Source organism: Phacochoerus africanus, chromosome 7, assembly GCF_016906955.1.
Source record: "Phacochoerus africanus isolate WHEZ1 chromosome 7, ROS_Pafr_v1, whole genome shotgun sequence".
NCBI lineage: Eukaryota > Metazoa > Chordata > Mammalia > Artiodactyla > Suidae > Phacochoerus > Phacochoerus africanus.
Genome location: NC_062550.1, coordinates 55,322,376 through 55,335,150, shown reverse-complemented (window position 1 = coordinate 55,335,150; position 12,775 = coordinate 55,322,376). Strand labels below are relative to the sequence as shown.

The window sequence follows — 12,775 nt, the reverse complement described above, 5'->3', positions numbered from 1 at the left end:
TGTGGAATTTAGATATCTACATGTAATTAGGCTGGTAAGGACAAAACCACCACAAACTGTATTCGGTGGCAAAATATCTGGTTCACGTCAACAACAATTGAGCACCAATATATGCAAGGAACTTGGCTAAGCATTGTGGGCACAGATGTGAACTGTTCACAACCATTCTGTTTAAAGAGCTCACAACCTAGAAAGATAAGCATACCCATAAATAACATGTTTCATTATAAATAGCATTTATGTTAAGTGCCAACATGAAAACGATGTGATAGGAGAGTACAAAGGAGAGTCACATTCTAATGAGGACAAGAAAAAGCGTCACTGAGGAGGCAGCATTCATTGCAAGCTTTGCAAATGCATACAATTTTTTTTCTGAAGTTAACTTTATTTTTTTAATTTGTAGTGATTTTTATTTTTTCCATTATAATTGATTTACAGTGTTCTGTCAATTTTCTACTGTACAGCAAAGTGACCCAGTCTCACACACACACACCCATTTCTATATTCTTTTTTCTTGCATTATTCTCAATTTTAATAGGTAAAGAAAAGAGGACAGGAAACCAGATTGAGAGAATAGAAAAGGAAAATTGATTCACCTAGACTAGAGTTTCTATACATGAAACTAAGGAAATTAACTCATTTTAGAAAGAAACTGGGAAATCAATGATGCAGATTTTCTTAAGAATAGAAAAATAAGACTATAAATTGATAACAGCAAATCCCTTATACTATATAGCCTCTAACAGTAACATAATACCTAATAAAAATATGATGTGACTTGCCCTGATCATTGTGAAACAGACTGATAGCTTTTACTATACAACAAAAAGGAAAAGTGCATATTACAAATCACATTGCTAAAACGTCATTAGTCATAAGCCTCAGAAAAGTGACGCAGCCACCCTCATGTACTCATGCATGAAAATTCTTTACAGGATTGCTGTAAAGACCAAATAAAATAACGTGAAATTTTCAAACATCATTTCTGGCACACAGTAAATGCTTAGTAAATGTTCATAGCCTCTGAACCTGAGAAATAATTTTGTTGGTTGGATCCATTCAATGAATACATACCTATATAATTTTTTCTCTAAGGAAAACTATTGTTTTCCTTCTTTTAAAAAGCATTCACTTCTCATTGGGAATTAATACATACACACTACTAAATATAAAATAGATAACCAACAAAGGCCTGCTGTATAGCACGGGGAACTATATTTGATCTCTTGTAATAACCTATAATGGAAAATAATCTGAAAAGAATAGATTTATATATATATATATGAACATAAATACATGTAATATATAATATATAGCTGAATCACTTTGCTGCATACCTGAAATCAACACAATGTAGCAAATCAACTGTACTTCAATTAAAACAAATAATGAAAAAATTCAATTCCCTATAAATAAGCCTATGTGAACTGTTCATCAAGTGGTATTTTAAAAAAGTAAGAATTACAAAGAAATGTTTGTAATAATATGTTTCCTTTCAAAAGCACCACAAACTTACTCCTGTTGTGTTATTTGTTCCATTCTGGGTTTCATTCACACGCTGAACGATTCCAGAAATACAGAGAGGCCCAGCAAAACCCAGTAAGTCGGCAAGATAACGAAATGTGCTACTAAGTAGAATCGGCCGTCCAAAAGCTGTGTACATTGCCAGCCATATAGATGGAGTCCGATTTGGATGATCTGCCACTTTTTTCTGAAAGAACAAAAAAAAACTTGATGAACCAAAATAAAATAATAGAGCAACAATCTTAGCAACTATAGAAATCTTTTCTTATATTTCAAAAGATTGAAAGTAAATGTTACAGAGTCCCTTTCAATGCAGTACATATAGTTTAGTATCCTTACATTCTTTGCAAACAATAGCTACTGAATGTGTTTAAATTATTATTATAGTTGCTTTACAATGTTGTGCCAATTTCTGCTGTACAGCAAAATGACCCAGTTATATAATATATATACACATATATACATACATATATATACATTCTTTTTCTTATGTTATCTTCCATCATGTTCTATCCCAAGGGATTGGATGTGTTTTAATGAAACAGATTGAATGAAAAGTAACCAGGCCAATTTTTCAAACATTTTGTATTATTTTTAGTTGTCAAAGGATGACCCCAAATTCTAAGAACCAAATTAATTTTAATTCCCTTTGATTTAGAAAATAAATAAATCTTTCATGAATATTACCAAATAACACTGTATGGAAAATGGTAAAATACGACAGTCCGGATTATTGACAGTCTATTTATGATGACTGAAGTTACTAGATCACAGGATATCAAATCACTATAAGCTAAAAAAAGAATATCCCAACTTCAAATTTTTTCTTCTCCAGGTATTTCCCATCTCCATAAATGGGGGTGGGATGAGGTGGGGGTGGTGATGTCAATATGTCATAAAGTTATATTAGACTTAACGTATCCTCGTTATTCCTTAAAGTGATGCAAAACAAAAATGGCATATTTGTTTAAGCTAACTCCTGACTTCGTACTCTTTTTTTTGTCTTTTGTCTTTTTGTCTTTTTGTTGTTGTTGTTGCTATTTCTTAAAAATGGCATATTTGTTTAAGCTAACTCCTGACTTCGTACTTTTTTTTTTTCTTTTGTTTTTTGTCTTTTTGTTGTTGTTGTTGCTATTTCTTGGGCCGCTCCCGCGGCATATGGAGGTTCCCAGGCCAGGGGTCGAATCGGAGCTGTAGCCACCGGCCTACGCCAGAGCCACAGCAACGCGGGATCCGAGCCGCGTCTGCAACCTACACCACAGCTCACGGCAAGGCCGGATCGTTAACCCACTGAGCAAGGGCAGGGACTGAACCCGCAACCTCATGGTTCCTAGTCGGATTCGTTAACCACTGCGCCACGACGGGAATTCCTGACTTCGTACTTCTATAATCATTTGTTCAAAAAATTTTAAGGCCTGAACAATCATAATTACATCTTGGAGAGGAGGTGGATAAAGCTTTTTCACTGTTACAAAGAAGCTAACTCAATGCGTTAGAGTTCAATTGTGTTTAATATTCAACTTCCTGTGAGATGAATAATTTGATCATTTTTTAAAGTTTATTGATAAAAGACATTAACACCCCAAGTTCAAGCAAATTTGTGTTATAAAGAGCACTCAGGAAACTTAAGCTAGGCTTAGGCTATATCGTTAATCTTTACTTTAGAAAAGGAGCTTTAAATATTATGCAATACTTTTCCCAGAGGTGAAACCAGAGACATGACTCAGGTTCATTTGTAGTAACCATTTCCTGCAATATTAATTTCAAAATACATTTTTGACACAAAACAGAGGTCATTTTCATCATTTACCATAAATGCTTTGTTGATCTTGATTTAGAACAGCCAAAAACTCTCTGATTCACCATACCCTATTCCCTTCCAATGTCCCTGTGAATACTCGTATTTTTAATTACAATAATATTTGTAGGTTATGGCAATATAAAATACATTGTCCACTGCAGGTAGCATACATGACTACTCAGAATGATAACAAGATAAACTGAAAATATTCAGAGTCTCCTGTTTAAAATTTTAGAAGCAATGAAAAATACTCAAAGAAAGTACCAGAAGAAACCAATTTTGTCAGACATGTAGGATGATACATGGAGTAGGCAGGTGAGTCCCCTCTAATTTAGTTCCCCAACTTTGAAATATAGAGTCCAAAATTTAATCATCTATTTAAGGACTTTTGCTTCTCAAAATTAACTTTTCATGGATATGATCTATTTTCCTTTCAAATAACAAAATTATTGGCAAGATACTTGAAAAAAGACAAAAATTCCATGAATTATTAATATTGCTTAATAACAAGGATTAGACATACATGATTACTGAATTTAATTCTTACTTTCCACTAGAGCTCAGAGAAAAGACAGAGCTCCCTTCGTCCCTCTTCATGTCATTCGGGGCAACTAACCCAGCATTTTCACTGGCTCGTCTGGCATATTCTCAGCAGCCCAGTTAACAAGACTCAAAGCTACTGGGGGAGTTCCCATTGCAGCTCAGCAGTAGCGAATCTGACTAGCATCCATGAGGACTTGCATTTGATCCCTGGCCTCCCACAGTGGGCTATAAGGATCCAGCATTCTCATGAGCTGTGGTATAGGTCAAAGACACAGCTCAGATCCCCTGTTGCTGTGGCTGTCATGTAGGCTGGAGGCTGCAGCTCTGATTCAACCCCTAGCCTGGAAACTTCCATATGCCTCAGGTGCAGCCCTAAAAAACAAACAAAACAAAAAAACAAAAAACTGATACTAAATTACCTTTTGTTCTTCATAGGCATCTTTCAGACAAACATAATTTGTTACCGCCCTCATGGCTATTGGTAATTTTCCAATGGCCTTCAGATCAATAGGCTTCTTATGAGCAGATATAATGAGCGTGTTCATCCACCAGTACGTTGCTTTTGACAGTAAATTCACAAACGGCTGGAGAAATCTCACCCCCAGATCCTGGAGGTCTTCAGGAGGCTTTACTTTCTGAGGATTCATGAAGAACACATATCTCTGTGGTAAGAAAAATTCCAAAGAATAACAGTTAACCTCCTTCTTTTTCCACAGATTAAAAATAAAATGTTCACCTTTTTTATATTTTCATTTCAGTAGGCTGAAATTTATATGTTCATATTTTTTTTCCATCCTTTTCTGAACTATTCTTTGGAGGGAAAAAAAAAATCCCTTTTGTCGTGACTCTATTCTAGTTAAATTCCAGATTTTCATTTAATACACTTGAGCCAATACTAAAAAAATCAATTATCCCTTTAAACCACATTTCTCCCTAAGAATCAATCTTTCTGGATATACTTTCATGGTACTTCATGATATTTAGTAATAGATTCAGCTACCTGAAGATTTTTACATTATGTAGATGGTTTAAATGTGTTATCAACAGCATTATTGAGTCACTCCCTGTTAATTTGTGGTCTGGCTGATGTTCACTATTTTCCATTACCCACTGAAGCATGTATCTTGCCATTCAGAGCAAAGTCAAAGTGCTGGGACAGAAAAATGAACATTGAAAAATCAGACACTAGCATGTCACACAATAAAACTGACAAGGCTATGTGGTGGGAAGTGCAATAGGTCTGTAATCACAGACCAGGTATGAGACTTGACCATGTTACTTTGGCTATAAAGCTAAAGTTATGCCTACAGAAATTTTTTAATCAATGAAATGAGTACACTGGATGAAATTTCTTCTCAGATTGAAATTTCTGAGAATACACTAGTTTGATTAAACCAAATTTGCTTTGGACCAATCACAGATGATGGAACTTCCTGGTGAGAACAATTTCATCTATAATATGGACTAAGCATAATGATGGCACATCACAGGCACCCAATCAATATTTATGAATAAATAAATAGATTCCAGGTTTACATTGAGACTTCTGGAATATTAATGGTCTGAAACTGAGTAATTAGTTCAACTTTATACACATAGATAATATATAATTGTTTATCCTCTTAAATACTAATGATTTCTAGCTGACTATGATCTTTAATATTTGGGTTTTGAATTCCAGTAACAAGCAAAAATCATTAGATACCTACTCTGACCCGAATGACATTGATCTCCACAGCCATCAGAAGTCCATTCAAAATGACCATCATGCCAGTGATACAGAATCGCAGGTCTGACACTCCCCAACCAGACTGCCAATATTTGACCAACTTTATGGTTTTTGTGATAAAGGCCATTACCCAATACAGGAATAAGGCTGGAAAAATAAAAAGTAAAAAGAAAAAATACAATCTTTCACAGATACTTTTAATAAAAGTCACTTCAGTTTCAATATGAATACAATGCTTTTTAACAACAAAGACAATTTAAGATATTCTATTTCCAGATTATGTTATTTTTTTATAAAACAACATATATGCTTTAGTGTACTTTTGGACTTCTGAATTGAAGGTATAGTAATGACTTGAAAATATTAGTGCTTCTGCTCTAATTATGTGGGCTAGATGTGAAGATAAAAGGGGACATGTAAATAAGGATAGGCTATACTTTTCAGAACTTATGTATAATTCTACAACCTTTAAAATTGACTTTATCTTTTGGTCCTGTGTTTTTAAGAGACCGTGATTATGTGATGAATTCACACATTGGTATCTGTAATCAAGACAGAATGGTGATAGCATAAAAATCCATGAATGGATCAAAGGAATGGAAAATACAGAGCCAAGAAATAGATTGTACTAAAAAAGTCACTCACTTTAATTTGTTACAAAGGTCCCAAAGCAATACAATGAGAAATGGAGCATCTATTCCACAAATGGTGCTGAAACATACCAATATACATTTGGGGGAAAAAAAGGACCTTGACGCCAGCCTTATAAAGCATACACACAACTAATTGTAAATGGATAAAGTCCTAAAAACAAAAACTGTAACTATAAACCTTTAAAAACCAGGAGAATATGAGGGAAACTTATTTCGACAGAAGGCAAAGATTTCTTATGCACAGAGAGCAATAACTATACATGAAAAAGTAAATTATGCTACATCAAAATTAAAATCTTCTGCTCATCAAAAGACATTGTTAAGTAAGTGAGTATGAAAGCCACAGACTGGAAGGAAAATATTCTCAAAACATGTATCTGATGAAATACTAGTTTTGAGTATGTACAAAATATTCCTACAAATCAATAACAAAAATGCAATCCAATAAAAAGTGGGCAAGAGATATGAATAGTCACTTCACAAAGATAAAAAATGGCCAATATTCATCAAAAAGTGCTCAACATCATTAGTCATCAGGGAAATGCAAATCAAAACCACAAATGTGTTATCAGTGCACACTCACCAACATGGCTAAATTAGAATATCAAGATCCTCAAATGAATGTGAAACAACAGGAATTCCTACACCCTGTTAGTGAGAATGTACAATAAACCACTTTGAGAAAAGATCTGGTGGTTTCTTCCAAATATACACATTTATGTACCTGTCCTAATTCCACACCTAGGGATTTACCCAAGAGAAACAAAACATGTATCCTCAGAAAAACTTGCACATGAGTGTTTATAGCAGCTTTTTTCTTTAATGATGGCCAAAACCTGGAAACAGTCCAGGGGTCTTTTGACAAGAGAATGGAAAAATTGTGCTATATTTATACAGTGGAGTATGACCCAACAATCATAAGAACAAAATATGGATTGATACCACATAATGGAGAAGTCCCCAAAAATCATGCTGAGAGAAAGGAGTCTTCCAGAGAAGAGTTTACACCGTGCAATTCAATTTACTGACATTCTAGAAGAAGCACATCTAATCTATGGTGGGAAAAAAAAATCAGATTAGATGTGCCTCTACAGAGATGGAAATGAAGACTGACTGGTAAGGGGCAGAAGAAAACTGTCATGGATGATGGTGATGTTCTAGATAGTGATACGGTTATACTGGTGTATGCATTTAGTAGATTAGATTTCTGTACTTTGGATGTAAATTTTATCCCATAAAAAGAACAAATATTTAATTTTAGTTAATGATAAGCATGCTGAAATAATCAGAGAGTGATGCATATCAACTCCTGCAACTTACGTTAAAATGCATCAAAAATAAGATGGATTTATGGAAGAACAGAGGAATGGAAAGATGCAGATATGTGATAAAATAAATAGAATAAAACGTAAACCGAAGAATCTAGGTGGTAGATACTTGAGTGTTCTCATGATTTTTTTAACTTTCTGTGTTCTTGGTGCTGTTTATCATATATTGTTGGAACAAAATTACTAGTTCTGTGATTTAAAATGTGTGGTTCTTCAAGGTCCAAATATTTCTCTCCTAAAACAAGGAGACCATTAGACTAGCTTTTAACTCTGTTCTTCCAGAAATATAATTAAATTGTTCCCTTTCCCTTGCATCTACATAAAGATTTAGAGGCTGATTCTGATTGCATTTCCTTCAAAACATTATGAAAAAGCATACCTCCTTTCTAACTACATTGCATAATTCTTATACCATCATCAGTTTTTCAAAAATTTAATGTCTAGCGAATCAAATGTCCAATATTATATATATTTTTACTGTTGCCTTTTTTGGCACCTACTTAAAAAGATTTCCTTGATAATATCTGCTTATTTCATATCAAACAACTTTCTTTTCTTCTTCTTCTTCTTTTTTTTTTTTTTTTGTCTTTTTAGGGCCGCACCCGCGGCATATGGAGGTTCCCAGGCTAGGGATCTAATTGGAGATGTAGCCGCTGGTCTACGCCACAGCCACAGCAACATGAGATCTGAGCCGTGTCTGCAACCCACACCACAGCTCACAGCAACACCAGATCCTTAACCCATTGAGCAAGGCCAGTGATCCAACCTGAAACCCATGGTTCCTAGTCAGATTTGCTAACTACTGAGCCATAACAGGAACTCCTCAAACAACTTTCTATTAAGATAATTCTGACCTGGATAGCCTTTTAAATTAATATTTAACCCAGACAGCTTGTTTTTATTTGATTACCTTTGCCCAGTCATATAATATGATGCAACACAGAATTAAATAATCAGCGTATTTCCACTTATTCATTTTTAATTTTAATATCCTCTGACTAATAAAGTAATATTTATGCAGTTATTCCTTTTTGTAATGGCTATATCAGTAGTCAATGTCATTTTCATCAAACAGCAATCAAGTGAAATCCACGAACCTTAGAAAATTGGAAGCATTCATTCACACAAAGAGGCACAACTCTGCCTACCATTTTAGAGAGCACACAGGCCCTGGCAGCCCATGCATAATTCAGGTTCTATACCTTCATCTCAGCTTTCCAGATAAAAGTGTACACCAAGGAATGCAAGGGTGGATTGGAATGTTACATTTAGCTATTTGGGATGAGTTCTATTACTTCAACATAAAGCAAAAAATAATATTAAGAATACTTTTGACAGTCTCTAATAGCCACAGCACAAGGAGGCAAGATAGGCTTAAAAAAAATAACATGAGGCAGAGTTCCCGTCTACACGGAGCTACAGCTCCGATTAGACCCCAAGCCTGGGAACCTCCATATGCCGTGGGAATGGCCCTAGAAAAGGCAAAAAGACAAAAATAAAAAAAAATTAAAAATAACGTGAGGCATGATGCAGGTGTGAGGGGCTGCCCTCGGTAGTTTAAAGCAGGCAATGAAGCACACTCTGCTGCAGAGAGGCCCCCTGATGCCTCGACATAGAGGCAGATAGAGGAAGAGTGTGACATTCCCACAGCATCCACAACAGACTTAGATCTGCAGAAAATGCCTCGGGACTCCAAGCCAGAAGCAGAAACACACAGTCCTAGCTGAGATGACTTGCTCATCATCACATGTTTGAGGGGAATGGAGTTTTCACTGCTTAGAGCAGCTCCACTTATCTTTAGCTCCACACTTGATGGGAGACTACAGAGGAATTAATTATTGTGGTTTTCCCATGTCTTCTGATCCCAACCCACAATGAGCATGTTTACTTTGAGGAGAAAGATAAACAAACAGGTCTCTGGGCGGGGGCCGAGGGGTGGGTGGGGGGGAAGCAACACTTGATCATACTTACCTAAAAGTAACTTGGGAAAATTTGATGTTTCAATATTATGATAATATACTATTGATGTTGTAGTGGCCACAAATCCCATCACCGCAGGCATGAAGAGGTGGAGATGTCGTGACTCTCGCCGTCTATGGAGAGTGGGACAACATCAGTGTCTACAGCTGATGATTCCAGATAGGTTCTCATTTTGTTTCCAACTTTTCCACTAAAATGCTCTCTTGGCAGGATTTAAAATACAGCTTGAGGTATTTTATACACAGAATGCTAAGAGAATATATAAGGGAGGCCCTATCAAGAGATGTAATTTTGCTAAAAGAATTTATCCTAATAGGGAGGGCTGAGTAAATACAGATTAAACAAGACCTTACAATGCTTACAACAGAAGCAAATACATAACTATTCCCATATAGAAGGTCAGAACTGCTGAAATAATCTAACACCTAAAGCACGTAATAACTCTCAATTGGAAATGAACTCTAACATAGGTGAAAAGTACACCTGTTCTTCTGATAGTTTTCTCAAACTTTATGGCCTTCATTGATTTCTCCATTTTCATTAATTTATTCAATGCATATGTGTTTGCTGGTCCAGACACTGTATCAGATTCCAGGATGCCATAGTGAATAAGACAAGATATGGTATCTGTGGTCACAATGTCTAGAGTCTATTGAGAAGAGCAATAGGAAATTATAACACAGGTGAAGGAACTAGGAGCACATGCAGGGCTTAGTGTCCAAGACAGAGAAAGTCTTGTGAAGGATCTGACTTCTAAACTAAGACCTGAAGGATGAGGAAGTGCTACTCAGAGGAAGAAGAGAGGAAGGCTGCTCAGGCAGAGGATGTAGATACATTCAAGGGTATTGCAAGCAATTCAGGATGACTTCAAGGACGAGAGACTTCATTCTGAGGGCAATAGAGAGATTCAGATGGATGGAAAATATGCCAGGACAGATGTGCATGGTAGACAGCCCTCAAGTCCATTTGCATAATGATGCTGCACAATTAAACATTTATATTTTCTCAAATTACTGAAATACTTCAGTACACAAACAATAGAGAGAAGAAAGTAACCTAGTTCAAGAGTGAAGGAAAGAGGCACATTTAGGAAGGTCATTTCAGAAGAGGTGAAGTTGATAATGGCAACTGAAATATAGAAAGGAATCCACTAATCAGGAAAGCGATGAGCACTTTAAAAACAGGAAACAGAGTGTGCAAAATTGCAAGTGGTTGAATGCTCTTTCCATAGAAAATTTGAGATCAGATGTATTATGAAAAGCTTTATACAGCGTGGTAAGGAGCCAAACCTAATCTTGCAGAAAGTGGAAATACTTTAACAGGAAAAGTAGTACAGTCAGATCAGGATTTCAGGTAGATCAACCTGGTAATAATGTGGATGACGGAGCTGATAGGTAGTGTGTGGGTTTCAGGTGAGGGGAGAGAGACAAGGAAGAAGGAAAGTAGTTAGTATATTATGGGTACAGGCCAGGAGAGAGATGATGAAAGACTTAGTCAAGCTTTGCAGCAGCAACATGGAAGAAACAGTACACATGGAAAAGACAGTCAAAATGGACAGAAGTTTAACAGCATTAGAGTCTGAGTGTGATGGTGACGGAGATGGAGAGAATAATTCCCAAGGTGCTTGGGTAGATGGTGGTGTAACCAAATTAGATTTTAAGAGGAAGAGCCCATCAGAGAGAGGAAGCTAATACATTTCAAGAGGGATGCAAGGATTGTCAAGATGTCTAATGAACATGCAAAAGAAACTGTCTAACAGGTGAGTGTGTGTAGAGGTTGGGTTTATGAGCGGTGACACATCTGGAATCATCAATACAGACAGGATAATGAAAACGTGAATAGTACTATGACACCATAGAGCTGGCTTAAAAACCACCCACCACCTCCCAGAAATAGTTCAAATGGTCAAAAAGAAAAAGTACGATACAGAAATTAAGAAATGCTTCTAGAACTCTTTAATTATTGAATAAAAGAAAGAATTTCAGACAACCACTTACTATTTTAAAAATTATAAAATGAGCATATTACCTATCAAGGTCTATTAGATGTGGTCAAAACCATACCCAGAAGAGAGTTTATAACCTTAAATATATTCAGTAAGAATCGATTTAATAATTAAATAGTCCTATTCAAGAAGTCAGAAAAAGAATAACAAACATCATAAGGGAGGCAGTGATAAAATATTAATAAAGATAGCAATAGCTCCAGTAAGGTTTATATTTATGGCATTCCTTTATTAGTGATTTAACATATTTTTTAACCATGCTAGTATTTTTACTACCATTACTCCCACATTGTTAACTGCTCTACACACAAAGTAGTATAGGCTTTGAGGGGTGCCCCAAATCCCACTCTCTACTTTAACCTGTATTATTTTTAAAGCATGTTTTGCAGACTTGAGTGTGTTGGAAACAGCAAATATTTGCCATTAGAGCAGAAAATCTTTAGTCAGAAAGTTAGAGAAAAAACAAAAAGCTATATACCATGGAAAACAAAAGAACATTTCAAATGTGAGAAAATTACAGAAATAAAAACCTAAGTGAAAACACAATAATAGTGAAGATTTTAACATACTTTTAGAATTTGATGAATTAAATAGCATAAAAATAATCAACATACAAGATTTTAGCAATCTAATCAGTAAATTCAATAAAATTTTATCTCCTATAAAGAATATGTATTATTTCCTAATACTCATTAATTATATTAATTAAATAATTAAGTATTTGACAACAATGAAAATGTTAATAAATCCCCAAAGGTACTCATTTAAAAAATTACATGCTCTAATAATAAACCAATCAAAGTAGCCTAGAGAGCAAACAGAAAATGGCTCCTAGACCTGGGAGAGTATCTCAACCAAACTCAAATTATTTAGGCAGAATTAAAAATAGAGAATGCTTCCTATGAAAAACTGTACAAAACAGGATGTTTCAAAAGAAAAGCAATAGTTTTAATATTTGTATTACTAAAAAAATCAAATATTCAGTTAGGAAATGTCACATTGTTTCACTAATTGTAATGAGCATTTGTGATATTTTAAGTAAAAAAAAAAAAAAACAGTTCACAGAAGTTCGTTAAAAAATAAAGAAGGAGGAGTACTCTTGTGGCTCAGAAGGTTAAGAATCCGATGTTGTCATTGCAGTGGCTTGGGCCACTGCTGTGGCATGGGTTCAATCCCTGCCCCAGGAACTCACACATGCCGTGGACTTGGCCA

General features: G+C 35.3%; 1 protein-coding gene across 10 annotated transcripts in view; it reads right to left on the bottom strand.

Moving 5' to 3' along the window:
• ABCC9 (ATP binding cassette subfamily C member 9) overlaps nucleotides 1-12,775 on the bottom strand; it is a 137,889-nt gene that overhangs the window by 114,033 nt on the left and 11,081 nt on the right. For all 10 annotated transcript variants that reach the window (XM_047787421.1, XM_047787426.1, XM_047787419.1 and 7 more), the window contains 4 exons: nucleotides 9,550-9,671; nucleotides 5,578-5,744; nucleotides 4,288-4,530; nucleotides 1,517-1,711 (listed from right to left, as the gene is read on the bottom strand). In XM_047787421.1, the coding sequence (XP_047643377.1) occupies nucleotides 1,517-1,711; nucleotides 4,288-4,530; nucleotides 5,578-5,744; nucleotides 9,550-9,671 (727 nt within the window). The remainder of the gene's footprint in view (nucleotides 1-1,516; nucleotides 1,712-4,287; nucleotides 4,531-5,577; nucleotides 5,745-9,549; nucleotides 9,672-12,775) is intronic.